At 40.0% G+C, this 26,557-nt stretch overlaps 1 protein-coding gene across 3 annotated transcripts; it reads right to left on the bottom strand.

The window, feature by feature from the left end:
- Positions 1-5,977: 5,977 nt before the first annotated feature.
- On the bottom strand, positions 5,978-26,417 carry LOC128700978 (nuclear pore glycoprotein p62). 3 transcript variants are annotated; one of them, XM_053794498.1, is made up of 9 exons: positions 26,269-26,417; positions 25,962-26,030; positions 24,787-24,830; positions 21,956-22,513; positions 16,743-16,850; positions 15,009-15,090; positions 12,978-13,197; positions 11,828-11,986; positions 5,978-11,014 (listed from the first exon to the last, which is right to left on the bottom strand). In XM_053794498.1, exons 1-9 carry the CDS (start codon positions 26,400-26,402, stop codon positions 10,790-10,792), a joined length of 1,599 nt encoding a protein of 532 aa, XP_053650473.1. In that variant the 5' UTR covers positions 26,403-26,417; the 3' UTR covers positions 5,978-10,789. The 3 variants fall into 3 exon arrangements, with proteins under 3 accessions (XP_053650473.1, XP_053650474.1, XP_053650475.1); XM_053794499.1 differs by lacking the exon at positions 25,962-26,030; XM_053794500.2 differs by lacking the exon at positions 26,269-26,417 and having other exon boundaries at positions 25,988-26,006.
- Positions 26,418-26,557: the final 140 nt, after the last annotated feature.

Raw genomic sequence — 26,557 nt, 5'->3', positions numbered from 1 at the left:
TGTCTTATTCATCAATAAAGTCATCCAGGTGTTGTACATGTGTCTTATTCATCAATAAAGACACCCAGGTGTTGTATATGTGTCTTATTCATCAATAAAGTCACCCAGGTGTTGTACATGTGTCTTATTCATCAATAAAGACACCCAGGTGTTGTACACGTGTCTTATTCATCAATAAAGTCACCCAGGTGTTGTACATGTGTCTTATTCATCAATAAAGTCACCCAGGTGTTGTACATGTGTCTTATTCATCAATAAAGTCACCCAGGTGTTGTACATGTGTCTTATTCATCAATAAAGTCACCCAGGTGTTGTACATGTGTCTTATTCATCAATAAAGTCACCCAGGTGTTGTACATGTGTCTTATTCATCAATAAAGTCACCCAGGTGTTGTACATGTGCCTTATTCATCAATAAAGTCACCCAGGTGTTGTACATGTGTCTTATTCATCAATAAAGTCACCCAGGTGTTGTACATGTGTCTTATTCATCAATAAAGTCACCCAGGTGTTGTACATGTGTCTTATTCATCAATAAAGTCACCCAGGTGTTGTACATGTGTCTTATTCATCAATAAAGTCATCCAGGTGTTGTACATGTGTCTTATTCATCAATAAAGACACCCAGGTGTTGTATATGTGTCTTATTCATCAATAAAGTCACCCAGGTGTTGTACATGTGTCTTATTCATCAATAAAGACACCCAGGTGTTGTACACGTGTCTTATTCATCAATAAAGTCACCCAGGTGTTGTACATGTGTCTTATTCATCAATAAAGTCACCCAGGTGTTGTACAAGTGTCCTATTCATCAATAAAGTCACCCAGGTGTTGTACATGTGTCTTATTCATCAATAAAGTCACCCAGGTGTTGTACATGTGTCTTATTCATCAATAAAGTCACCCAGGTGTTGTACATGTGTCTTATTCATCAATAAAGACACCCAGGTGTTGTACATGTGTCTTATTCATCAATAAAGTCACCCAGGTGTTGTACAAGTGTCTTATTCATCAATAAAGTCACCCAGGTGTTGTACATGTGTCTTATTCATCAATAAAGTCACCCAGGTGTTGTACATGTGTCTTATTCATCAATAAAGTCACCCAGGTGTTGTACATGTGTCTTATTCATCAATAAAGTCACCCAGGTGTTGTACATGTGTCTTATTCATCAATAAAGTCACCCAGGTGTTGTACATGTGTCTTATTCATCAATAAAGTCACCCAGGTGTTGTACATGTGTCTTATTCATCAATAAAGTCACCCAGGTGTTGTACATGTGTCTTATTCATCAATAAAGTCACACAGGTGTTGTACAGGTGTCTTATTCATCAATAAAGACACCCAGGTGTTGTACATGTGTCTTATTCATCAATAAAGTCACCCAGGTGTTGTACATGTGTCTTATTCATCAATAAAGTCACCCAGGTGTTGTACATGTCTTATTCATCAATAAAGTCACCCAGGTGTTGTACATGTGTCTTATTCATCAATAAAGTCAACCAGGTGTTGTACATGTGTCTTATTCATCAATAAAGACACCCAGGTGTTGTACATGTGTCTTATTCATCAATAAAGTCACCCAGGTGTTGTACATGTGTCTTATTCATCAATAAAGTCACCCAGGTGTTGTACATGTCTTATTCATCAATAAAGTCACCCAGGTGTTGTACACGTGTCTTATTCATCAATAAAGTCACCCAGGTGTTGTACACGTGTCTTATTCATCAATAAAGTCACCCAGGTGTTGCAGAGTCTGTATATATTACATCTGCATTCTTTTTTTCTTCCTAAATGCACTAGAAGACAAAAAGAATGCAGATGTAATATATACAGACTTTGCAAAAGCCTTCGACAAGTGTGACCATGGCGTAATAGCGCACAAAATGCGTGCTAAAGGAATAACAGGAAAAGTCGGTCGATGGATCTATAATTTCCTCACTAACAGAACACAGAGAGTAGTCGTCAACAGAGTAAAGTCCGAGGCAGCTACGGTGAAAAGCTCTGTTCCACAAGGCACAGTACTAGCTCCCATCTTGTTCCTCATCCTCATATCCGACATAGACAAGGATGTCAGCCACAGCACCGTGTCTTCCTTTGCAGATGACACCCGAATCTGCATGACAGTGTCTTCCATTGCAGACACTGCAAAGCTCCAGGCAGACATTGCAGACACTGCAAGACTCCAGGCAGACATTGCAGACACTGCAAGGCTCCAGGCAGACATTGCAGACACTGCAAGGCTCCAGGCGGACATCAACCAAATCTTTCAGTGGGCTGCAGAAAACAATATGAAGTTCAACGATGAGAAATTTCAATTACTCAGATATGGTAAACATGAGGAAATTAAATCTTCATCAGAGTACAAAACAAATTCTGGCCACAAAATAGAGCGAAACACCAACGTCAAAGGCCTGGGAGTGATCATGTCGGAGGATCTCACCTTCAAGGACCATAACATTGTATCAATCGCATCTGCTAGAAAAATGACAGGATGGATAATGAGAACCTTCAAAACTAGGGAGGCCAAGCCCATGATGACACTCTTCAGGTCACTTGTTCTATCTAGGCTGGAATATTGCTGCACACTAACAGCACCTTTCAAGGCAGGTGAAATTGCCGACCTAGAAAATGTACAGAGAACTTTCACGGCGCGCATAACGGAGATAAAACACCTCAATTACTTGGAGCGCTTGAGGTTCCTAAACCTGTATTCCCTGGAACGCAGGAGGGAGAGATACATGATTATATACACCTGGAAAATCCTAGAGGGACTAGTACCGAACTTGCACACGAAAATCACTCACTACGAAAGCAAAAGACTTGGCAGACGATGCACCATCCCCCCAATGAAAAGCAGGGGTGTCACTAGCACGTTAAGAGACCATACAATAAGTGTCAGGGGCCCGAGACTGTTCAACTGCCTCCCAGCACACATAAGGGGGATTACCAACAGACCCCTGGCAGTCTTCAAGCTGGCACTGGACAAGCACCTAAAGTCAGTTCCTGATCAGCCGGGCTGTGGCTCGTACGTTGGTTTGCGTGCAGCCAGCAGCAACAGCCTGGTTGATCAGGCGCTGATCCACCAGGAGGCCTGGTCACAGACCAGGCCGCGGGGGCGTTGACCCCCGAAACTCTCTCCAGGTAAACTCCAGGTAATTATCCATTCGGCAAGTTGTCCTTTGGTAAAATGTGTCAACCGAGTATCTCTCGGTGATCTGTCCAGCGGATACTTGGACAAGACGGCGGTTGGCAACCCAGCATCCCTGCTGGGTTGCCAACTGCTCTCTCATGTCCACTAAGGTGGCTTGGTGGATGTGAGGTTGTCCTGGCTTGCTGGTTTACTGCCATGAAGGGTAGGGTAGGGCACGGTAAGATGGGACGAGTCGGAGACAGCTTTGGTCCGAGGAAGTAAGACAGGTACAGCCTCTCCTCACTTAGCGACGTACTCGTTTACAGACATGGTCTTCGGAGCAGAACTCCATCGTTGAGTGAGGAGAGGCTGTATGTCAGATTCCTCAGGTCAGAAGGTTTTAATTAAGATATTATGAGGACCTCAATATGAATAAGTCACTCTTAACTTTTCTGGATTATGCTAGGTAATCTACACATATGTTATGTATGATTTGTCACTGTTTTCGAGAAGACAGACCGTTTGTCTTCACGAAGGCACTGGATAGGCACCTAAAGTCAGTACCTGATCAGCCGGGCTTTGGGTTATATATGTCAATTTACATGCGGCCAGCAGTAATAGCCTGATTGGTTAGACCCTAATCCACCACGAGTCCTGGACTGAGCCGCAGGAGTGTTGACCCCCGAAACTGTCTCAGGGTCTGGTGGTCTGGTGGCTAAAGCTCCCGCTTCACACACGGAGGGCCCGGGTTCGATTCCCGGCGGGTGGAAATCCGACACGTTTCCTTACACCTGTTGTCCTGTTCACCTAGCAGCAAATAGGTACCTGGGTGTTAGTCGACTGGTGTGGGTCGCATCCTGGGGGACAAGATTAAGGACCCCAATGGAAATAAGTTAGACAGTCCTCGATGACGCACTGACTTTCTTGGGTTATCCTGGGTGGCTAACCCTCCGGGGTTAAAAATCCGAACGAAATCTTATCTTATCTTATCTTATCTTAAATACTCTTTACTACGTCAAGGAACTGCCCTTAGAAGAGGTTTTCCCTTGATGACCATCTTACATTATTATAACGGGGGAGCGCTAAACCCGTAGGATTATACAGCACCTGTGGGGGGGGGGATGGAAGGTATTCAGACTCAATTCAGGGAACTGGAGCACAGATCAAATTCCCTAGATCAAGAGCCCCTCACCATCAAGGGACCTCCCTTGAGGGGACATATTACCACAAATGTTGACATTATGGTTAAAAATGCTTATAACTATCCTATATAGTCTGGAAGAGCTAAACCCATAGGGATCATAGTGCCTGGGGAATTGGAGGCAAACAGGTTCAATCCAAGGGCAGGACAGATCCAATTCAATGAATCGAGAGCCCATCACCAGCCTCAGGGTATTCCTTGAACACTTGTATAAGGGAGCACTAAGCCCATATGGGTCACACAGTGCCAACAAGAATGAGCTGCATACAGGTTTAATGCAAGGACTGGGAAGGCAGATCCAGTTTCTTGGATCAAGAGTTCCTCAAGTTGAAGGGTTAAATGGCTCACACCAGAATTGCACAATCACCACACGTAATATTTTTATACCCAACTGGCCGTCTCCCACCACAAGACAGGTGGACCATTTATTCAACCAGTGTCTTGTACAAATTAACGTAGTTATAATCAATCTTATTTTTTTAAAGTGGTGGAGGGGTGAGCCAGGGAAAGGCCTCGGTCAGATGACCAAATGCTCCAGCTGTGTGTCGTGCAACAAAGACCCACGACAGGAAACCCTTGACCTGTTGCCTGACTTTGTCTTGCCAGAAGCGTACCTATATTGCCATTCAAACAATTCTGCAAATTGCAACATACTCACCTAGATTACCTCAAATAGTCCTGCATAGTGCAACATCCTCACTCACCTATTATTAGTTCAAACCGTTCTGCAAACTGTAACATCGTCACTCTCCGGGATAAAGGTCCTGTATGAAAGTGGATCAAACAAAATACTTTGTTTTATTTGTCTCAAGGAGTGGTGCTCAATTCCCCTTTAATACAGTAATAGAGCCTCTCAAGGGAGGTTTCTTGATGCTGCTGAGGGGTTGTTGATCTAGGAATATGAATCCCTCAAGGGAGGTTCCTTGATGCTGCTGAGGGGCTGTTGATCTAGGGAATTGAATCTGTGTTCCAGTTCCCCAAATTGAGCCCAAATGCCTTCCATTCATCCCCCCTCCCCCACACAGGCACTGTGTGGGGGTGGGGGGTGGAAGGTTGAGCACACCCCCATAATACAGTATAGTGGTAACTCGGGAACAGCTCAAAAAGCGAAAAATTATATAAGCGAGTGCTTTTATAAGTTTATTTTTGGGGGTCTGAAACATTAATCTAATTTACATTATTCCTTATGGGAACAAATTCGTTCGGTATCGGCACTTGAACAGCCTTCTGGAATGAATTAAGTTCATATCCCGAGGTACCACTGTACAGTGGACCCCCGCTTTACTATCACCTCCCAATGCGACCAATTATGTAAGTGTATTTATGTAAGTGCGTTTGTACATGTATGTTTGGGGGTCTGAAATGGACTAATCTACTTCACAATATTCCTTATGGGAACAAATTCGGTCAGTACTGGCACCTGAACATACTTCTGGAGTGAAAAAATATCGTAAACCGGGGGTCCACTGTATTAGATACTCGTCACCAGCACATCGTGTGTATAAGCTGACTTGATATTCACATTTCCACTACAAGCGCAGCGACTTTCTTTTCCAAAAATTCTATTAACAGGTACTGAATACAAAAATTTTTAACATGTAGTGAATACAAAATTTTTTTAACATGTAATGAATACAAATAAAAATTTGGAATCAATTTTATTCTCAAATACTAAGCATTCCATAACTCAAATAATAAAAAACTCAGCTGTATGCAACACCAGGCATGTAAATTATGCTCTTATCACTGTACAAAATCAGTGACAGAAGCATTGGGGGGCTGAACCTGCAAGGTGTACTTGCAACTGCATGTTGATAGTTGCATACACATTCGGTTACAGACCGTACAGAGAAACTCTCACTTGAGAACGTACATGTACATGACTGGTATATAATACCAACAAAATAGAGAATTAGACATGTACAACATTTAGGTGGCTTTATCAACACAAATTCTAAAGATTGGACAAATATATGAGTGGGAGGGGCTGGGTTTGGTGTCGTGGGTACAGGAGTAAATTCTTGGGTAGCCGAGGGTGGCGGTGGTTTTGAGAAGGACCTACCTTGTATGGACCAGTAGGCTTTCTGCAGTGTTCCTCCAATCTTATATTCTTAAGAGTGTAGAACTATATACCAAAGATAAGGTAATCAGTCCCTCAGTCTTGGAGTTGAAGATCACAGCTTCAGTAGTTTCAACTCCAAGGCTGAGGGACTGATTACCTCGTCTTTTGTAAATAGTTCTACAGTTTTCCCATGATGTCCTTGAATTTGTACCGATGAAGCCACTGGATGGCGAAGCATCTCCAAATAAAGGTACCCAGATGTTGAACATGCATAATTTGCTTACCTGAAAATCTTAACTGCTTTTATTCTTAAGAGGCGGCGAAGTTCCACGTCTTCTAATAACATGTTCGTTTTTCCACTATAATCTACCTTGTCCATAATTACTATTACATTTGCTTTGTCTGTTTTGTAAGGTGAAGTCCAGGATCTTTCCTTAATTCATAGTATAATTTAACACATCTTTGAGGACAATTGTGTTGCAGAGCTCTGTAGAGGTCAGTACAAACAGTTCTGCAAATTGCAACATCTTCACTCACCAGAGGTCTAAGCAAAGTTCAGACCTCTACAACACAACTATCCTCAAAGACTTGTTAAGTTATACCATGAATTAAGGAAAGATCCTGGATTTCACCTTACGAAACAGGCAAAGCAAATGTGATAATAATTATGGACGAGGTAGATTATAGTGGAAAAATGAACGTGTTATTATAAGACGGGGGGAACTTACGTGCCTCTTAACCTCAACAGCTGTCTCCCGCCAAGGCTGGGTGACCCAAAGACTAACAATACAACTTAGTAAAAATTGTACACAAATAGCTAGCACATGAGAGACAAACTTATTAAGTTTTGGTTCAACTTGGACCATCAACTAGTCACTAGTTCATGGTCTAAGTCAGACCAAATATCACAAGTTTGTCTCTTGTGTGCTGGTTATTTGTCTTGTTTCAGTAGTCGTATTGCCGGTTTTTATATTCTTTTTAAGATTGTAATTTTCACATTATTTTCTTAATTCCACAATGTTACTTTTCCTATATTGCAAGATTCTTATTTCAATTATAACAGCATTCTAGACAAATTTAAGTAGCACCGATTATTCTAAAATATCTTCAGGTTTAAGGTTACGAGACACAAAGTTACCCAACACAAAATGTGCTGAATATAAAATCAAAATACCATCTTGTACATAAAGTATGCCCATACATACACTCATTTACCTAATGGGCGTACGCCACCTTACCACAGCACCATCTTAAAACTGCCTTACTCTAGCAACTGTGTAGTTTCAAGAATACGTACAATAGGGCCTAAAAGGACAGGAACCAGAAAATACCAACAATGTGAACCTTAGTGTCTGGAAAATGCACGACAAGTGCATGGATTTTCTCATTCATTACAAAATAAAAAATAAGTTTAAAGTATTTAATTATTCGTTCTTTTTTAAATCAAACCTACAAATATTAAATACATATAGGAGGCAAGACCAAATATTTTTGTAAAACAGACGAGCAGGTGCACATGGCTTAGTCGATAGCGTTCTCGGCTCTCACACTTAGGTTTGGGTATCAATCCTAATACAGGATGTTGGGATTGTTTCTTTACACCTGCTGCCTGTTCACCTAGCAATAAGTAGGTACCTGGGTGTCAGTTACCTTACACCTGCTACCCCTGTTCACCTAGCAATAAGTAGGTACCTGGGTGTCAGTCACCTTACACCTGCTACCCCTGTTCACCTAGCAATAAGTAGGTACCTGGGTGTCAGTCACCTTACACCTGCTGCCCCTGTTCACCTAGCATTAAGTAGGTACATACCTGGGTATTAGACTGTTGTGGGTAGCATCCTAGGGAACAAGATTACCCTAAGCTGCTTGATTGCAACTACGTCTGGAATGGTTATACGACGTACTCATAGAATTTAAAGCACCAAAGTAAAAACTGATACAAGAAAGACAACTTCACTGAATAAAGAATTCATTAAAGTATATTGAATATATTACTCTAAAAATGATTTACCTTAAGTGAATTATTATTAGAAGCACTAAATTATTATTATAAGTGCTAAACTCTCATGGGTCACAAAGCACTGTATATAAGTGAAAAGAACCAGTACTCTGAACACTATTTTTTTTTGCTTTCCACGCAAGAATAATTTACATATCAATTCGTGTGCAACGTGTGGGAATCTTTATTAAGGAAACGCTTTGTTACACAGTGGCTTTGTTTTGACACACAGTGGCAAAACGTTTTGCCACACAGTGGTGAAACGTTTCGCTACACAATAGCGAAATGTTTCGCTACACAGTGGCAAAACATTTCGCTACACAGTGGCAAAATGTTTTGCTACACAGTGGCTTTGTTTCCTTAATAAAGATTCCCATATATTTCATAAATGTCGGTTTTGAAAACCATTTGTCACACATTTCAAGATAATTTTTTACCACAATGGCTGTTTCTCACTCATAGAAAAAAAAATGTCTAAAAATCTGCATAGCCTTCAGGCAGAGCCAAACATAAGAAAGGAGGAACACTGCAGGAGGCCTACTGGCTCATACTAAGCAGGTCCATCTCAAACCCAGACCCATTTTCAGTGGTGCCCAAGGAATAAGCATTGGTAACCCTGTTAACTCACAGACAGTTATGTTAACTCACAGACAGTTACGTTAACTCACAGACAGTTACGTTAACTCACAGACAGTTACGTTAACTCACAGACAGTTACATTAACTCACAGACAGTTACGTTAACTCACAGACAATTACGTTAACTCACAGACAGTTACGATAACTCACACACAGTTACGTTAACTCACAGACAGTTACGTTAACTCACAGACAGTTACATTAACTCACAGACAGTTACACTGACAAGCTCTAGCTCTCCAGGAGCCTCATAAAGCCATAACAGCTTGACAAAGCTCCAGGAGAGCGAATTGTTGCCACCGTAAAATGTCGCATTAGTTGAACTTGTTGACTAATGAAACTTTTAGAGACTCATATCCAGAACCAAACTGTCATCTAAAGCTTCTTCTCTGAGTGCAAGTTATCTGAAGATTAAATAAGCAACTACAACCACTGTTTACAGGCACATCTATACTGCCGTATCTGTGCGCCTCTGGCAAGACAGTCTGAGTGATGATGAAAATGTTTCTTTTTCGGGTCACCGTGCCATGGTCGGAGACGGTCGCAGCGTATTAGAAAAAAATACCGAGTCAATTAATATCTTTCTGTACAATCATCTGCTGCAGTTATTCCATGTGTTCTTATGAGCGAAAGTGAGTTGAACTTGCCTAGCATGGGCCAGTAGGCCTGCTGCAGTGCTCTTTCTGTCTTATATTCTTATGAGTGGGCATGGGTGGGGGAGGGGGGGTAGATCTACCTAGTATGGGCCAGTAGGCCTGCTGCAGTGCCTCTCCTTTATGTTCTAATTTCCTCACTACCCCATGCACATCACCTATTTTAAACAGCCACAGTGACCTATTACAGCTCAAGCTGTAATAGGTCACTGACCAATTCCATGTAATTTTCTAAATTATTTATACAAATTATCACATTATTAAAACCGAGCACTAAACCCATGAGGATCGCAAATTATTACATGCTGACTCACTCAGCAGAGCCAAATTCAGCATTCATTTCATCTCTCCGTTTCTTTTTTTTTTCGTTCCTTAATGGTAATTATTATTTTTTTTTTTTTATTATCACACTGGCCGATTCCCACCAAGGCAGGGTGGCCCGAAAAAGAAAAACTTTCACCATCATTCACTCCATCACTGTCTTGCCAGAAGGGTGCTTTACACTACAGTTTTTAAACTGCAACATTAACACCCCTCCTTCAGAGTGCAGGCACTGTACTTCCCATCTCCAGGACTCAAGTCCGGCCTGCCGGTTTCCCTGAACCCCTTCATAAATGTTACTTTGCTCACACTCCAACAGCACGTCAAGTATTAAAAACCATTGGTCTCCATTCACTCCTATCAAACACGCTCATGGTAATATTTGTCAGAAAAAAAAATTTAAAAATCCAAAAAATCCGAAAACAAAAAATCTGAAAACAAAAAAATCTGAAAACAAAAATCTGAAAACAGCATTTTTCCACTAGATACGAATTACAGATTTTGGACACTTATTTTATTCTACTGAAATTATGTTCTATGTCATATCTTCTCCAGGCCATATAAATTCAGTATACATAATGTATATAATTCACACTGGTACCCACTGGATTTGCCGATATATATCTTAACTATTAATGTTAACCACTGCATAGAACAGTTGTAATATTTCCAGATTAACCAACATTGTTAACAGCTGGTCTGCACACAACCGAGTTCCCGGCAAAAATTTACGGATAACCGAGAGCAAAAATTACAAAAAAATCCATTAACTTAGGAGGATGCTAGTCCCTACTCTTGGAGTCGGCCATCCGAGAGAGGTCATCTATCTTCTGGGTCAGAAGAGCAGTGTTCTGATCAACCCACTTTAAAGTGTCCATGTGCGCAGACAGAACACGTGCTACAGTATTGACTGGATCAGAAGCCTGTGACCCAGCGTTGCTGGTGTTAAGGTGTTCGATAATCTTGCACAAGTCATCGGTCATCTGGCGGAGTTGAGAATCCAGACTCTGAAATAACAATGTCGTAATTTAACAAACAAATAATAATAATAATAGTACGTATCTGGATACCTCTGCAAAGACAGTGATTATGTGTGAATGATGGTGAAAGTGTTTCTTTCTTTTTGGGTCACCCTGCCTTGGTGGGAGATAGCCAATGTGTTAAATATGGCATCCCATAGCTTGGTTGCTAGTGCACTTATGCTATGAACCACAGAATGACAGTTATGATAGATGCCGTCGGTCTTGGCTGTATCTGCCACATAAACCATAGCCTGACAATTATGACAGATGCCACTGGTTGATCAGGCCCTGGTCCACAGCGAGGCCTGGTCAAAGACCAGGTCGCAGGGGCATTGACCCCTGGAACACTCTCCAGGCAGACCACATAAATCAAGCAACACCTCTCATTTCATATCCTTAAGGAACATTTATGTAGGGATTCAGGGAAACCAGTTAGCCTGACTTGAGTCCTGGAGGTGGGAAGTACAGTGTCTGCACTCTGAAGGAGCGGTGGCGATATGCTGCAGTGTTTTAACTGTAGTGTAGGTGCACCTCTGGCAAGACAGTGGAATGAATGATGGTAAACGTGTTTCCTCTTTTTTAGGTTACCCTGCCTTGGTAGGAAACAGCCAGTGTGTTAATAATAAAAATAAATAATGTCAAGTTTATTGCCCTTGTAGTCTGAAGTTAAGCCTTACTCTTGCCCAAAACCCTTTACATAACCATGGTCTTTCTGCAAGCATTCAAGTGTCACCCACACTGGCATAAACAATGTATTGCGGAAATAAACTCTGAATTTGAAATTCATGACGACCTCACCTGGGCGACGTGATGCATGTTCTCTCGCTGACGATCTCCTTGATGCTGAGCTGGAGTGCTAGTGGCTGCAGCCACCTCCAGGGGCTCTATTAGTTGCTCTAATTCTTGTTGCTGACCTTGAATGAAGTCCAGTTCTGCTTGTAGCCTTGTCTGGTCAGTCTGTAAAGCAAGGCAAACATACACTCACTCACTCTTAATATGTATGCAATTTCATAACAAAAAGGCATGATACCATGAATGGAACAATACATAAATAACCCACACATACATAGGAGAGAGGAGCTTATGACGATGTTTCAGTCCAGCCTCGACCATTTACAAGTCACACTAACACACAAAAATAAAGGAGCCAGTATATATATAAGTGTGGGGGCCAGAGATGGGACAAAGAGGGGAAGGAAGTGGATTAATAGTGGTCAAGGTAATGCATGACTTTGTTAAGAGTGTCAGTGTGGTAGAATGACTAACCCTGACTTTGTTAAGTGTCAGTGTGGTAGAATGACTAACCCTGACTTTAAGTGTCAGTGTGGTAGAATGACTAACCCTGACTTTGTTAAGAGTATCAGTGTGGTAGAATGACTAACCTTGACCTTGTTAAGAGTGTCAGTGTGGTAGAATAACTAACCTTGACCTTGTTAAGAGTGTCAGTGTGGTAGAATAACTAACCTTGACTTTGTTAAGAGTATCAGTGTGGTAGAATGACTAACCTTGACCTTGTTAAGAGTGTCAGTGTGGTAGAATAACTAACCTTGACTTTGTTAAGAGTGTCAGTGTGGTAGAATGACTAACCCTGACTTTGTTAAGTGTCAGTGTGGTAGAATGACTAACCCTGACTTTGTTAAGTGTCAGTGTGGTAGAATGACTAACCCTGACTTTGTTAAGTGTCAGTGTGGTAGAATGACTAACCCTGACTTTGTTAAGTGTCAGTGTGGTAGAATGACTAACCCTGACTTTGTTAAGAGTATCAGTGTGGTAGAATGACTAACCTTGACCTTGTTAAGAGTGTCAGTGTGGTAGAATAACTAACCTTGACTTTGTTAAGAGTATCAGTGTGGTAGAATGACTAACCTTGACCTTGTTAAGAGTGTCAGTGTGGTAGAATAACTAACCTTGACTTTGTTAAGAGTGTCAGTGTGGTAGAATGACCTACCTTGACCTTGTTAAGAGTGTCTCTCAGCTGCTGGACCTGGTCATGACCTTGCTGGAGGAGCTGGTCCCAAGCATTGACATGGGCAGCTTGCCTCATCAACCTTTCCTCTTGTTCCCTCAGCTCAGACACCCACTTGTTAACTTTGTCCTCCAAGCCTGCAACGCTCAACGTGGGCACAGCGCCAACCGCTGTCGTAGCAGCAACTGCAGCATTGCTCGTGCTGAAAATAAAACAAATATGTACCTGGTTGCATTAGGGTGATAAAAGTATGCTTTTCTATTATTCCGTCATAAAAACTTACCAGACAATACCTGAAACAATAAGCTAGCTTAAGCTTGCCCAACAAGCTCTGCATTATCATGGGCTTTCTACTTGCATTAGGAAATGCTACAAAATTGTGTAGAAATACTCTATTATGTGGAAATAAATTTTGAATTTGAATTTGATTATCTTATTACATCCAAGTTCATGAAAGGAATTTCTTTCAACAAAACGGCAGTTGCCAATTGGGGTAGAGCTACCCTGAAAATGCAAGGAAATGCATCCACCATCATTCGGCAGCTGCCTTGCAAAGTGCAGAGACACCAGAGTCCAAGTGGCTCTCTCAAATGCAAGTAACAACCAGTAAACTCAAATATTTTCTTAACACGCCGGCTATCTTCCACCGAGGCAGCATGACCCAAAGAATAAAACACTTTCACCATCACTCACTCAAACCCAATATCTAAGTTATAAATATTACACTCAATGGGAAGGCAGTAAATCTTCATAAGTCACACACAACTTTGTGAATGGGGAATAAATACCATATTTTGTGGTGTATAAGACGCGGCTTATAAGAGTTGTTTTAGTTTCATTTCACACCCCAGACTTATAGCTCCCATCACTGACCTTCAGTTTACAGGACACCGGGTGGTTTTTGGATATTGATGGAAAAAATGCGTCTAATAAGCCGTGAAATATGGTAAGTTTATTTAGGTACAGATACACAGAAGTATAATTATCATACCTAGTAACGTGTGTGTAAATTACCTTGCATAACCCAGAAAAAAGCCAGTGACTTATTTCCAACAGGCTTGAGGGGAGCCCCAATTTCTCAGAATACAAGAATTCGCCTGCATCAGGGTATTCTACCCCTCGAAGTGTTCAAGATTCCTGACATAATATATATCACAGTAAAACAAGAAAAAAAGTCGAATAAATTTTGGAATTACCGTAGAACCCTCATATCTGTGGATTTGGTTTCTGTGGTTTCAGTTATCCACTTAAAATAACCCTTAATCTTGCTTAATAATGGCCCTAAAGCACAATAGTAGTGATGGTGGCAGTTCTTTAAAGCCTACGAGAAGCCAAGAAGTGTTTCCCATCAGTAAACAAGTGCTAATTCTCCCGTTATCATGAATACTTTGCCAGTTCAACTCTTTCATAGATATGCATGTATGTTTTCAACTCTTTCATAGATGTGTATGTATGTTTTCAACTCTTTCATAGATGTGTATGTATGTTTTCAACTCTTTCATAGATGTGTATGTATGTTTTCAACTCTTTCATAGATGTGTATGTATGTTTTCAACTCTTTCATAGATGTGTATGTATGTTTTCAACTCTTTCATAGATGTGTATGTATGTTTTCAACTCTTTCATAGATGTGTATGTATGTTTTCAACTCTTTCATAGATGTGTATGTATGTTTTCAACTCTTTCATAGATATGTATGTATGTTTGCTACTATCCACGGTTTTGGATACAGGAGAACTACGTGTACTGTAATAAATTCTGATCAATAATAGTTACATGAACATATTGCTCACGTAGGCATCTTAAGGCAAGGGAAAAAAAGGGTACTGAACTCTAATAAATGTGGATTCAAAACTCCCCACAGGATTATAAACCTCCTTGGGTTAATACTGCCGAGTCTGTTTCCTGCGCTGAGGTTTGTTCTCGGTTTTACAGGAGATGGCATAGCAAAGGGCTGTCGCAGATGCCAGGCGTGGGGTTTTATATGGCATCTGAGTTGGTGTTACCACTAACCTGGTTACAGTTGAGAGGGTAGCAAGTGCAGGTGTGGTGGCAGGTGTGGATGATGCAGCTGTAGCAGCAATGGCTGATGAACCTGCAAAAATAATCAATATTTTTAAACCAAAACATTGTTTTTTTACACAATTAAAAAAGGATATACAGTGGACCCCCGGTTAACGATATTTTTTCACTCCGGAAGTATGTTCAGGTGCCAGTACTGACCGAATTTGTTCCCATAAGGAATATTGTGAAGTAGATTAGTCCATTTCAGACCCCCAAACATACACGTACAAACGCACTTACATAAATACACTTACATAATTGGTCGCATTCGGAGGTAATCGTTATGCGGGGGTCCACTGTATAATAATTGTTGCAATCACCAGAACTTTAAAAAATTCAGATTTTTCTCTTTTTTAACACATCGGCCGTATCCCACCGAGGCGGGGTGACCCAAAAACAAGAAGAAACACTTTAACCCGAAACGGTCCAAACGTATATATACGTTTTTTCAACATTTGAAAATATGTAAAAAAACTTTGATTTACTTTATCTTTTTTTGTTATATTTGAAAATATGTAAAAAAAACGTAGATCTACTTTTGTAGCGCAACACATGTGAACGTAGATCTACTTGGACCGTTTACGGGTTAACCATCACTCACTCCATCACTGTCTAGCCAGAGACATGCCAATACAACAGTTCAAAAACTGCCACCCATCCTTCAGAGTGCAGGCAGTGTACATTCCACCTCCAGGACTCAAGTCCAGCTAACTGGTTCCCCTGAATCCCTTCATAAATGTTACTTCGATCGCACTCCAACAGCGCATCAAATCATAAAAAAAATTACGAGGAAATTACTGAAAACGGGACACCACAAACACAGCTCTGATCTTGTCAATACAAATATGCAAAATTACAAATTAGCGATGAAATAATTCCAAAATTTTTGCCAATACTACTGCCAGTTTCCTTACACCTAGCCAAAAATACCAATCACAATTTGCCAATACCCAACGATACTGATACCCGTGCACACATCCCTATTACAAATAATTACTCTGGATGTTGTGGATCCAGAAATAATAAATTAATGATGGTTTTTCTCTCAAATGACATGTGTTTATAGTCCCCAGGGAGCACCGGTCCCTGGCCTGGTCTCTGACCAAGCCGGGGAGCACTGCCCCCCTAACCTGGTCTCTGACCAAGTATGCTAAACTGCAATGTAAACACTACAGGTCAATTTAAACAGATTTAATATTACTTAAAATCAATGACATGTATTTTTTTCCATCGTGTTCAGATTGATTTCCGAAGATTTATGACAAAAACAAATTTTCATTCGGCTTATTTGGCAGAGGACACCCTGGCCGAATAGGCCAAACTCACAGATTCGGCCACTATTACAGAAGCACACAAGACAGCAAGAACAAGTGAGAGAAAATTGTGAAAGCAGAAAAACGTTTTATGGGGAAAACACAAAAACCCGCAAGTGTCACACAGATTCTAGGGAATGAGGAGCAATCAGACTCGATCCAAGTCCTTGAATCAAGAGCCACACATGAGCATCAACTTACCTCCCTCTGAGGGTACACAACTGAATAATGGTGGCAAATGCTTTTTTTTTTCATGTCAATGTGAGAATATATAGTGAAGATACTGCTCTAACAAGAAAAAACATTTCCCTACAGGGAATATTAATGACAATTCAAGCATAAATTTGACCAAACGTGAGTGTAAATTTACCAAGAACTGAGGTAGTGGTTGCTGGAGTAGAAGTCTGGGTAGGGAAGAGAGAGGACAATCCAGTTGATCCTACAGATGCAGCAGCAGTAGTAGTAGCAGCAGCTGGTCCTAGAAGAACAAGAACATCCTTAGTACAGGTCTCCCTCCACATTCACGAGGATTAGGGGATCAAGAACCTCGCGAATGTTGAAAAATCGCGAATGTTTGGTGCACAATTATATTGTACTAAAAACAATAATAGCATTTACTTAGCCTAACAATACTGCTTCCTTAACCTACTGAACCATGACAATCATAAAACACATGAAAACATCATAAAATATTGTACTAGTGGCAGCCCTTTGGTAAAGGTGAGAAAATTATAGAATTCAAGAAAGAACTCGTAGCAGAGTACCAAAGTGGAGGAGGAAGAGAGAGGGGAGATTGTGCCTTCTACAGTGACTCAGTGACTCTACGATATGTACGATACTAAAGCAGCACAAGTCGATAAAGGCTATAGTGCCAGCCAGTGATAAAGTGTAGCATTAACCCTTTGACTGTTTCAGGCCCCTTTCTGAAACTCATTCTATGTCGCTCAATTTTTGAAAAAAAAAAAAATTATTTTTTCTTATGAAATGATAGAGAATCTTTTCCCGATGGTAATGACACCAAAAGTTAGAAATTTGATCGAAAACTCATGGAATTATGCTCCCACGAAGTTAGTGGTCTCGGCGACATATGCGTATCGGCGATTTCGCCGACTTTGAGCCCTATTTTCAGCCAATTCCATTGTTCCAGTTGACCAAACTCATAGCTATTTCTTTAGAACTCCATTTTATCTATCAGCTGAGTACAAGAAACCTCCCATTTACTAATTTGGACTACCCAATATGGTGGTCAGAAATTGGCAATTTGGCCAATTTCACGCAAACTAAAAAAGATGCCAATTTCAAAATAGGGTCCAGAATAAACAAGGTAGACATTCGTGGCACTAAAATAACATATGCTCTGTTCATTAGTCACATCTCTAGGCTCCTCTTATGTTATTATTGCTTTCTATTTTGATTTTTTATTCATACAAAAAAATACAAAATTTACTGTTATGCAGACTACTGCATTATTGTAAAAATGGTATAAATAATATCAGTGCACTAGTGAAAGAATATTAGACTCCCCAGCTGACGTGTATTGGACGTGTGGTGTGATTTATTTACTCCTGAACATTGGTAAAAATCGAACATTTCCGCTACTTTGAGCTCAGTTTCAAGGTTGTTCTCATTGTCAAAGTAATGAAAATCATCTCTATTTCTGTAAAATGTTTTCCATTTTATCACCTAAGACCATGAAAACACGAATACAACGATAAATACTATACGAAAATACACCTCAAAGTCGGCGTTTTATTCCAAAAAAACGATCAGTTTTTTTTTTCTCATTATGCAATGTGTGCTGCAGGATTTTTTTTATGTGGTGCACACTGACCACACAGACCCATTTTCTCACATGTGGGCCTACCAGCTTTCTCCCGCTTGATTTGAAGCCGCTAGAATTATTGAGTAAATATACGTCAGAAACATTGGCTCGTAAGACGTATTTATACGTCGAAAACAGTCAAAGGGTTAACAGTGTAGCAAGTAAGTTAAGCAATTAATCAAAAGAAAAAGGACAGCACGAACCTAACTCCTCCAATGTTGTTGGAGTTATATAGGGCGACTGATAACGCCGCCATCTCTGATGCCTCTGCTGCCGCCTCCACCACCACTATGTACGGCTAATGCTCTCAGTGGCCCTTATACACCCAACAACAACACAGCAACGCTCGTGATATACTTAATGACATATTTTATTCATTCTAGAGTATATGTCATGTTTCTATGTTATTACTATTGTTTATTATGTCATATCAGATGAACTGTGATAGATAAATAAGCTGCAGAGTTGATATTAGTGTCATACTGAAGGATTATCTTGTCCTATCTCTAAACAAACTCTGCCACCACCACAACTCCTAACATATGTAATGATAAATTTTAAATACGACTGGGCGGCTGGGAATTCGCGAATGTTCGAAGCCCACAAAAGTGGAAAACGCAAATGTTGAGGGGGACCTGTATTACTTATCTGCCACGGCTCTGGAGAACACTGCCCCCTGTGACCTGGTCTCAGAACCAGCTCTCTCACACTAGGATATTAGAGGATTAAAATCTATTAGACACATAGGGAAAATAAAAATGTATCCAGCACAGGAAAACCCTATCTGTATGGTTCCTGGGTTTCCAACCCCATACGGTAAGTGAAAATTACCAGCAGCAGAAAAAAAGTGTGGTTTTTCATTAGTGAATGCATCAAAAATGCCTGATAACATGTTTATACCATGACGTGTTCAATACAGCAAGGTCCCAAAAAAGTTAAAGTAAAATAAATACACAGTACATACAATACTTACCTTAAAATATGGTGCCGGTTGCCCTTCCCTCAGGCAACTGTCGTATAAAAATGATGGATAAACGCCAAAAGATTTGAAAATCAATAAAACCGTGGAACACTAAAAAGAGATGCCGTATATGTGGAGCTCTCCTGTACTGAATTTAACCCGTAAACGGTCCAAGCAGATCTACGTTCACATGTGTTGCGCTACAAAAGTAGATCTACGTTTTTTTACATATTTTCAAATATAACAAAAAAACAAGTAGATCAAAGTTTTTTTACACATTTTCAAATGTAAAAAAACAAAAAGAAGATCTACTTTTTTTACATACTTTCAAATGTTGAAAAAACGTATATATACGTTTGGACCGTTTACGGGTTAAATAGATGTTTATACAATTTACCCATTACGTAACAGTTTCCATGACAGAAAGCACTAATAAAGAATAAAAAGGCAGCCCACTGCCCCACGTCATCTTAAAAAAAAAAAAAAAGTCTTCTTACTCCCCCATGCCGCCACGAGTCTTATAAACTCACTGTCCAAAAAACAATTATTTTTACTAAAACTGTCCAATAAAGAAAATTTATCAAAGCAAGCATTTATATAAAAGTTAGAACAAAACATAAATAGTTCACTATAACTTGCAAAAAGCATCATACAGGTCTATCATTATATATTTCACACAAAAACTAAATGACACGAATAATGTGTACTTAAAAATTCAGTAAATATTACAGTATAATCGTCACAAAAAAATAAACATAGTTCCATCCACAGTATTTTTTATTCACGGTATTTATTCAATTCAATTCAAGTTTATTCTGTATAAGGGTTACAATGTGGGGTTTACAGGTTTTGGGTATTGTGTGGTTTACATGTTATAAAATACTAATTACAGAGGGGGCCACTAGGACACCTAGCATGGCTAGGCATTACAGAGGGGGCCACTAGGACACCTAGCATGGCTAGGCATTACAGAGGGGGCCACTAGGACACCTAGCATGGCTAGGCATTTCGGGAAGACTTAGATTAATTCTTAACATTAAATCCTTACAGATTATGGTATTAAGGCTAAGTGACTACATCATAATTTGTGAGTTTAGCAATGTGAATGCTTTTGTTTTGGCACAATATAAGGTGTCTATATTTGAGTATCATAGGCAAACTTATGACTAGTTAGGATTTATTATTTTGAGATTAAGATTAGTATTTCTGGGTTTATAGTCAGTGGGTGAGTGAGTGTAAGTGTGAACCACCAGGTGGTTATCATGTAGTTAGTTGTCGGGGTGGATCAGGGAGATAAGATGTTTTCTAACTGTAGTTTTGAAAGTGATGAATGTTTCTGCAGTTCTAGAGTTATCAGGGAGGGTGTTCCAGATTTTAGGTCCTTTGAAATACATTGAATTTTTGAAAAGGTTTAGTCGAACACGGGGAATGTCATAGAGATGTTTGTGTCTGGTGTTATGCCTGTGGGTTCTGTCACAACTATCAAGAAAGCATTTTAGGTCAAGGTTAATACAGTGGACCCCCACTTAACGATCACCTCCCAATGCGACCAATTATGTAAGTGTATTTATGTTTGTGCATTTGTACATGTATGTTTGGGGGTCTGAAATGGACTAATCTAATTCACAATATTCCTTATGGGAACAAATTCGGTCAGTACTGGCACCTGAACATACTTCTGGAATGAAAAAATATCGTTACCCGGGGGGTACACTGTATTGGGATTTAAGGTCCTGTAGATATAGATTACACAGTAGCAAGTGTGGATGTTCTGAACAGGGAGTAAGTTTAGATCTATGAAGAGTGGGGGGGGGGGTGTTGGCAGGGATGGGATTTAGTGATTATTCTTACTGCGGCTTTTTGTTGGGTTATTATTGGCTTAAGGTGTGTTGCTGCAGTTGATCCCCAAGCACAAATAACATAGGTGAGGTATGGATATATAAGTGAATGGTATAGTGTGAGAAGGGCAGTTTGCGGAACGTAGTATCGTATCTTGGAGAGGATGCCCACCGTTTTGGATACTTTGTTTGTTATGTGTTGGATATGGGTGCTGAAATTTAGGTTGTTGTCGAGGTATAGGCCAGGGAATTTGCCCTCATTATGTCTGGCAATTAGTGTTGTCGATCTTAATGTTAAGTTGCGCAACACCTGCTCTGCTACCAAACATAATATGGTAGGTTTTGCCAGTGTTAAGTGTAAGTTTATTGGCTGTCATCCAAGTCGATATTTTGATCAGCTCCTCGTTAACAATGGTGTTGAGGGTGGCAAGATTAGGGTGAGAGATGACATAAGTCGTGTCGTCAGCAAAGAGAATGGGTTTCAGGTGTTGGGATATGTTTGGAAGATCATTGATGTAAATGAGGAAGAGCAGGGGTCCAAGGACACTTCCCTGGTATTTAATTAGTACAAGCAAGATATCAGGCACATCTTGCTACTTCTACTTACACTTAGGTCACACTACACATACATGTACAAGCATATACACACACCCCTCTGGGTTTTCTTCTATTTTCTTACTAGTTCTTGTTCTCGTTTATTTCCTCTTATCTCCATGGGGAAGTGGAACAGAATTCTTCCTCCGTAAGCCATGCGTGTTGTAAGAGGCAACTAAAATGCCGGGAGCAAGGGGCTAGTAACACCTTCTCTTATATAAATTATTAGATTTAAAAAGAAAAACTTCTGATGTTCTTGTTTAGGTTACTCTGCTCTGGTAGGATATGGTCGGTGCGTTGAAAAAAATTATAGCATTCAGTATAAATTTATTAGTTAATTCAATCTGATAAAAAATGCAAAGCCTTACCTGTTGTGGTTTTAGCCACTGGAAATGCCAGAATGGGTTGAGTCGTTGTGGATGCTGTTGTCTTGGTAGCTTCGTTTGATCCTCCGCCTGGCGTCTTTGCTTGAAAGGTGAATGGAGAAGTGGCGGGTGTCCCGAGTGACAAGCCAGTGGTTACCGCTGGAGTGCCACCAGTAAGAGAAAACCCACTAGAGAAGCTGCTACTAGCAGCTGTTGATGCTGGCGCATTGAAGCTAAAGCTGCTTGCTGATGCTGCTGCCGGTGCTGCTGTCTGGAGCGGGGCGCTGATGGCAGATGCTAGGATACTCCCCGTTCCACTGGGCGCTGCAGTGCTGGCAAAATTAAATCCTCCAGCACTAGTGGTTGTCGCAGGAGCACCAAAGCTCAATCCAGTTGAAAGCGCTGTGGGTTGCGAAGCGGCGGGAGAGAAGTTAAAGCTGGCTCCACCGGCAGGCGCAGCTGTGGCAGTACCAAAGCTGAACCCACTGCTGGTCGTTGCAGCAGCTGTGGTCGTTGTTGTTGTCGGGAAGCTGAAACTACTGGTGCTACCCGTTCCACCACCTGCAATTACAAAAAAGGATAGTGATGGAGTGAATGATGATGGAAACGCTTCCTCTTTTTCCCATCACCCTGTAATAGTAAGAAACGACCAGTGTTAATAATACGAATAAAAAAATTATAGGGAAGCTCTAAGCCCACAGGGATCACATAGCACCTGGGGAAATGCAAGATAACCAGGAATAATCCCAGGAGGCAAGAGATCCAATGCCTCAGATCAAAAGCCTTTCACTAGCAACAAGGCACCCTCCTTGAAGGAACAAGCACCGAACAACACTGCAACCTCCACAATTAGTGCAAAAATATACACACAATCTGTATACATTTCATCCAAAACCAAAATTTTAAAATGTAATGATAATAACGATAATTATTTGTAACCTATATTAATTCTATACCACACAAAAAGAAATAAAAATTTGAATTTAGATTGGTAAGAGCTGGTGGGAAATAGAATTCAATTTGGTTAACCCAAAAGATGGGTAAATTCATGATGAAATACGAGTTTCGAGTTATCCTTGGTTAATTTCTATAATTTACAGGCAAGTTACTTTGCAATGTTAAGTTTTAAGTATAAAACCAAAAAAAAAAAAAACATTTGATGCATGATTAAATCTCTATTTGACGAACTTCAGTTTAACAAGTTGTGTACTTAAACAAATTAAGGCCGAATAACTTCCAGAAAGAATGAACACAGTTTAATAAATAACTGCCCCAGTATGGCCAGGGGCCGCTGGGGAAATTGATTTAGGCTTCAACAGACAACGTTCCCCAGATCCAGAACCGTCTATTGTTAAGATCATGGAATACAGTAAGTCCTCAATTTAAACAGAATGAGAATCTTGTGTATTGTGGACATTTTTTTTTTTAACACAACAGACGTCTCCCACCAAGGCACGGTGGCCCGAAAAATGAAAAACTTTCATCATCATTCACTTCATCCCCGTCTTGCCAGAGGCGCACTTACACTACAGTTATAAAACTGCAACATTAACACCCGTCCTTCAGAGTGCCGGCACTGTGAATAATATGATTATTATATTAGTACATACTGTGTATAATATTGGCAGTTTGGAGGGATATGTTGTGTATCTTTATATGTTTATGCTTCTAAACTGTTGTATTCTGAGCACCTCTGCAAAAACAGTGATAATGTGTGAGTGTGGTGAAAGTGTTGAATGATGATGAAAGTATTTTCTTTTTGGGGATTTTCTTTCTTTTTTGGGTCACCCTGCCTCGGTGGGAGACGGCCGACTTGTTGAAAAAAAAAAAAAAAAGTGTATAATATCATTATTATACACAATTCAGGTCCCCAATGTGTTCATAAACTGACAACTTTCTGTAATGTAAAATAATGAATAATTAAAATTTACCATGGCCCGGTGGCCTGGTGGCCCGGTGGCCCGGTGGCCTGGTGGCCCGGTGGCCCGGTGGCTTGGTGGCTAAAGCTCCCGCTTTACACACGGAGGGGCCGGGTTCGATTCCCGGCGGGTGGAAACATTTCGACACGTTTCCTTACACCTGTTGTCCTGTTCACCTAGCAGCAAATAGGTACCTGGGTGTTAGTCGACTGGTGTGGGTCGCATCCTGGGGGACAAGATTAAGGACCCCAATGGAAATAAGTTAGACAGTCCTCGATGACGCACTGACTTTCTTGGGTTATCCTGGGTGGCTAACCCTCCGGGGTTAAAAATCCGAACAAAATCTTATCTTATCTTACCACTCCATAACCTATGTAGTTTTAAATAGTAACGTAAATATTACTAGGTTAGTCTGCCAAAAATATTCAGGCACGTTAACGGCTTTGTGATTAACGATATTTTATTTGTATATCACACAATGTAAACTTTGCAAAGATATAAAAAACTGAATCTGAATTTGTAGAGAGATGAGCGATATTTAGGTGTTCATGAAGACAGCCCCTTAGTACGTCAAGTACGTCAAGCATTTCGGGCAAACTTAAGCCTATCTTAAGATTAATTAGGCAATACCTGATTTCTTATATGGTCGTACCCAAAGTTTCGGCCATAAATCGTTCCAGAAGGCTGTTCCAGTGTCGTTACCGAACAAATTTGTTCCCATAAGGAATAATGTAAATTAGATTAGTCCATTTCAGACCCCAAAAAATATACTAACAATAATACACTTACATAGTTGTTCGAGCTGGGGGGGACGAAACTCGGGGTACCATTGTATATACATGTATACAGTCTCTTAAGCGATTATAACAATAAATTTAGGAATTACAACGAACAAGAGAGTTAAATTCAACTTACTTCCTCCGCCTCCAAAACTAAAAGCCATTCTGCACGACGAAAATCTGAAACAAAATCGAATTAATTTTATTTTTATTGTGGGGGTGGGGGGGGGGGTAAGTGGTATAAGTAAAGTTTAATCTCAAGTAAAAGTTTAGTTTAAAAGGCGCCATAAACCAAGACTTTATTTTTTTATTTACCGTCGAAAAGTTTGGAAAACGAGTTCGGCTTACCAAAAAATATATTCTAAAATCTGGCCGCATTTTGGCGTATATCACCTTTACCTGTGATGTTTCTACGGTGAATTTTACCAACTACACAACACCACATGACCCTTGTGGGTTTATCACTTAGTTCTGATTATAATAATAATAATGAAGCAACTCCATCACCTGACGAGATGACGTCACAATACGCCCAGGCGCGTTTTCTCGAATATTTCGAAAACAAATTATTTACCCATTTACTACCGATGTGGTAATTAATAATGAACGATTATCACAACAAACATTCAACGATGAATGTTCTACAACCCTAAGCCGTCCTTCTCACATTATTATTATTATCACAATCATAATGCTAAACCCACATGGGTAATGTCCTTTTTATAACCCCCCCATAATTTTTTGCATGGGGGGTTAAAGGGGCAATATTTTATAAAAACGTCGACAACTTTATTATGGGGGATGAAAATTAAAGTATATTACAGCATTTTTCCACCTTCCGAAAAAGACGATTTGGCGTCACTGGAGCGGCAGTGCGCAAGACACTTTTTGCAGTGAGTTACAATCAAAACAGTGACTCGAAATGCAATATATATTTTTTTTTTGCAGTGCTAATACATCACAAAGTATCGAAACAGTGACGAAAAATATTAATTTTTTATTTGCGACGTCAATATATCGCTAACGATTAGTGACGCCAAATACGATTTATCGATTTTTAATTTGCTTCCTGGACGATCTTAATGAAACTTTTTTAAACAATAATTCACATACGACGATTCAAAAAAAAAAATGGAATCGGACGGTAAATAAAATAATAAAAAAAAAAATTTTACGACTTCTCAAGTAAAAAAAAAAAATATTTAAATTAAATGAAAGTTAAGTTAACATTAGGTTTAGTTAAGTAAAGTTTGTTCCAAGGAAGGAGAGCACAGGTCCACTGCCTTGGATCAAGATCCCTCCTCCGCCTGCCTTAGGGTGTCGTGGTGAGGACTCACAAGAGGGGCCAGGAGCTGTAACTTGTGCCACAAATACTGCAAACTTAAAAAATAATAATTATAAACAAATTTAACTTCAACTATAAACATTAAATATATAAATTTATATAAATTTCAGAGAAACCAAATTATTTTAATTTATAAAACAATACGAGAATATTTAAAGTTAAATGAACAAAATGTCTATGAATAAATGTATATAAATGTCTCTTAAGTCTTAAATTCATATAAATTTTCGTTAATTATAAGAGAAATTTGAAAAAAAAAAATTGTGTTTATACCCGACTTGTTGTTGTTGAGGGATATAAAGTGTCACTCCAGGTGAGCCGTATTGATGCTGCCTTCTCGGTCCTCCGCCTCGGAAAATAACGAGAATTTGGAGGATAATATTAAAAATTAAAGGGCTTTTTGACATATAGATAATGTATAGAATGACGACTGAGACTTTACAACAACCAGAAATCCCCCAAAATAAATTTATTTTTGAAATTTGTCCTAATTGGAGTTGGAGACCGGTTCTGCTTAAAAGCCGCACTAGAACCCGCGGAGCGGTAAAATGGAGTCGATGTT

Source organism: Cherax quadricarinatus, unplaced genomic scaffold, assembly GCF_038502225.1.
Source record: "Cherax quadricarinatus isolate ZL_2023a unplaced genomic scaffold, ASM3850222v1 Contig268, whole genome shotgun sequence".
NCBI classification, from domain to species: Eukaryota; Metazoa; Arthropoda; class Malacostraca; order Decapoda; family Parastacidae; genus Cherax; species Cherax quadricarinatus.
This window is presented reverse-complemented; position numbering and strand designations above follow the sequence as displayed.

Bases quoted from the DNA above. Each gene is read 5' to 3' on its own strand.
- LOC128700978 (XM_053794498.1), bottom strand. From the start codon at position 26,402: ATGTCAAAAAGCCCTTTAATTTTTAATATTATCCTCCAAATTCTCGTT. The intron at 22,514-24,786 runs GTAAGTTGAATT...TTGTAATTGCAG, and splicing joins TAGTTTTGGAGGCGGAGGAA to GTGGTGGAACGGGTAGCACC. The intron at 11,987-12,977 runs GTAGGTCATTCT...CTTGCTTTACAG, and splicing joins ACACTCTTAACAAGGTCAAG to ACTGACCAGACAAGGCTACA.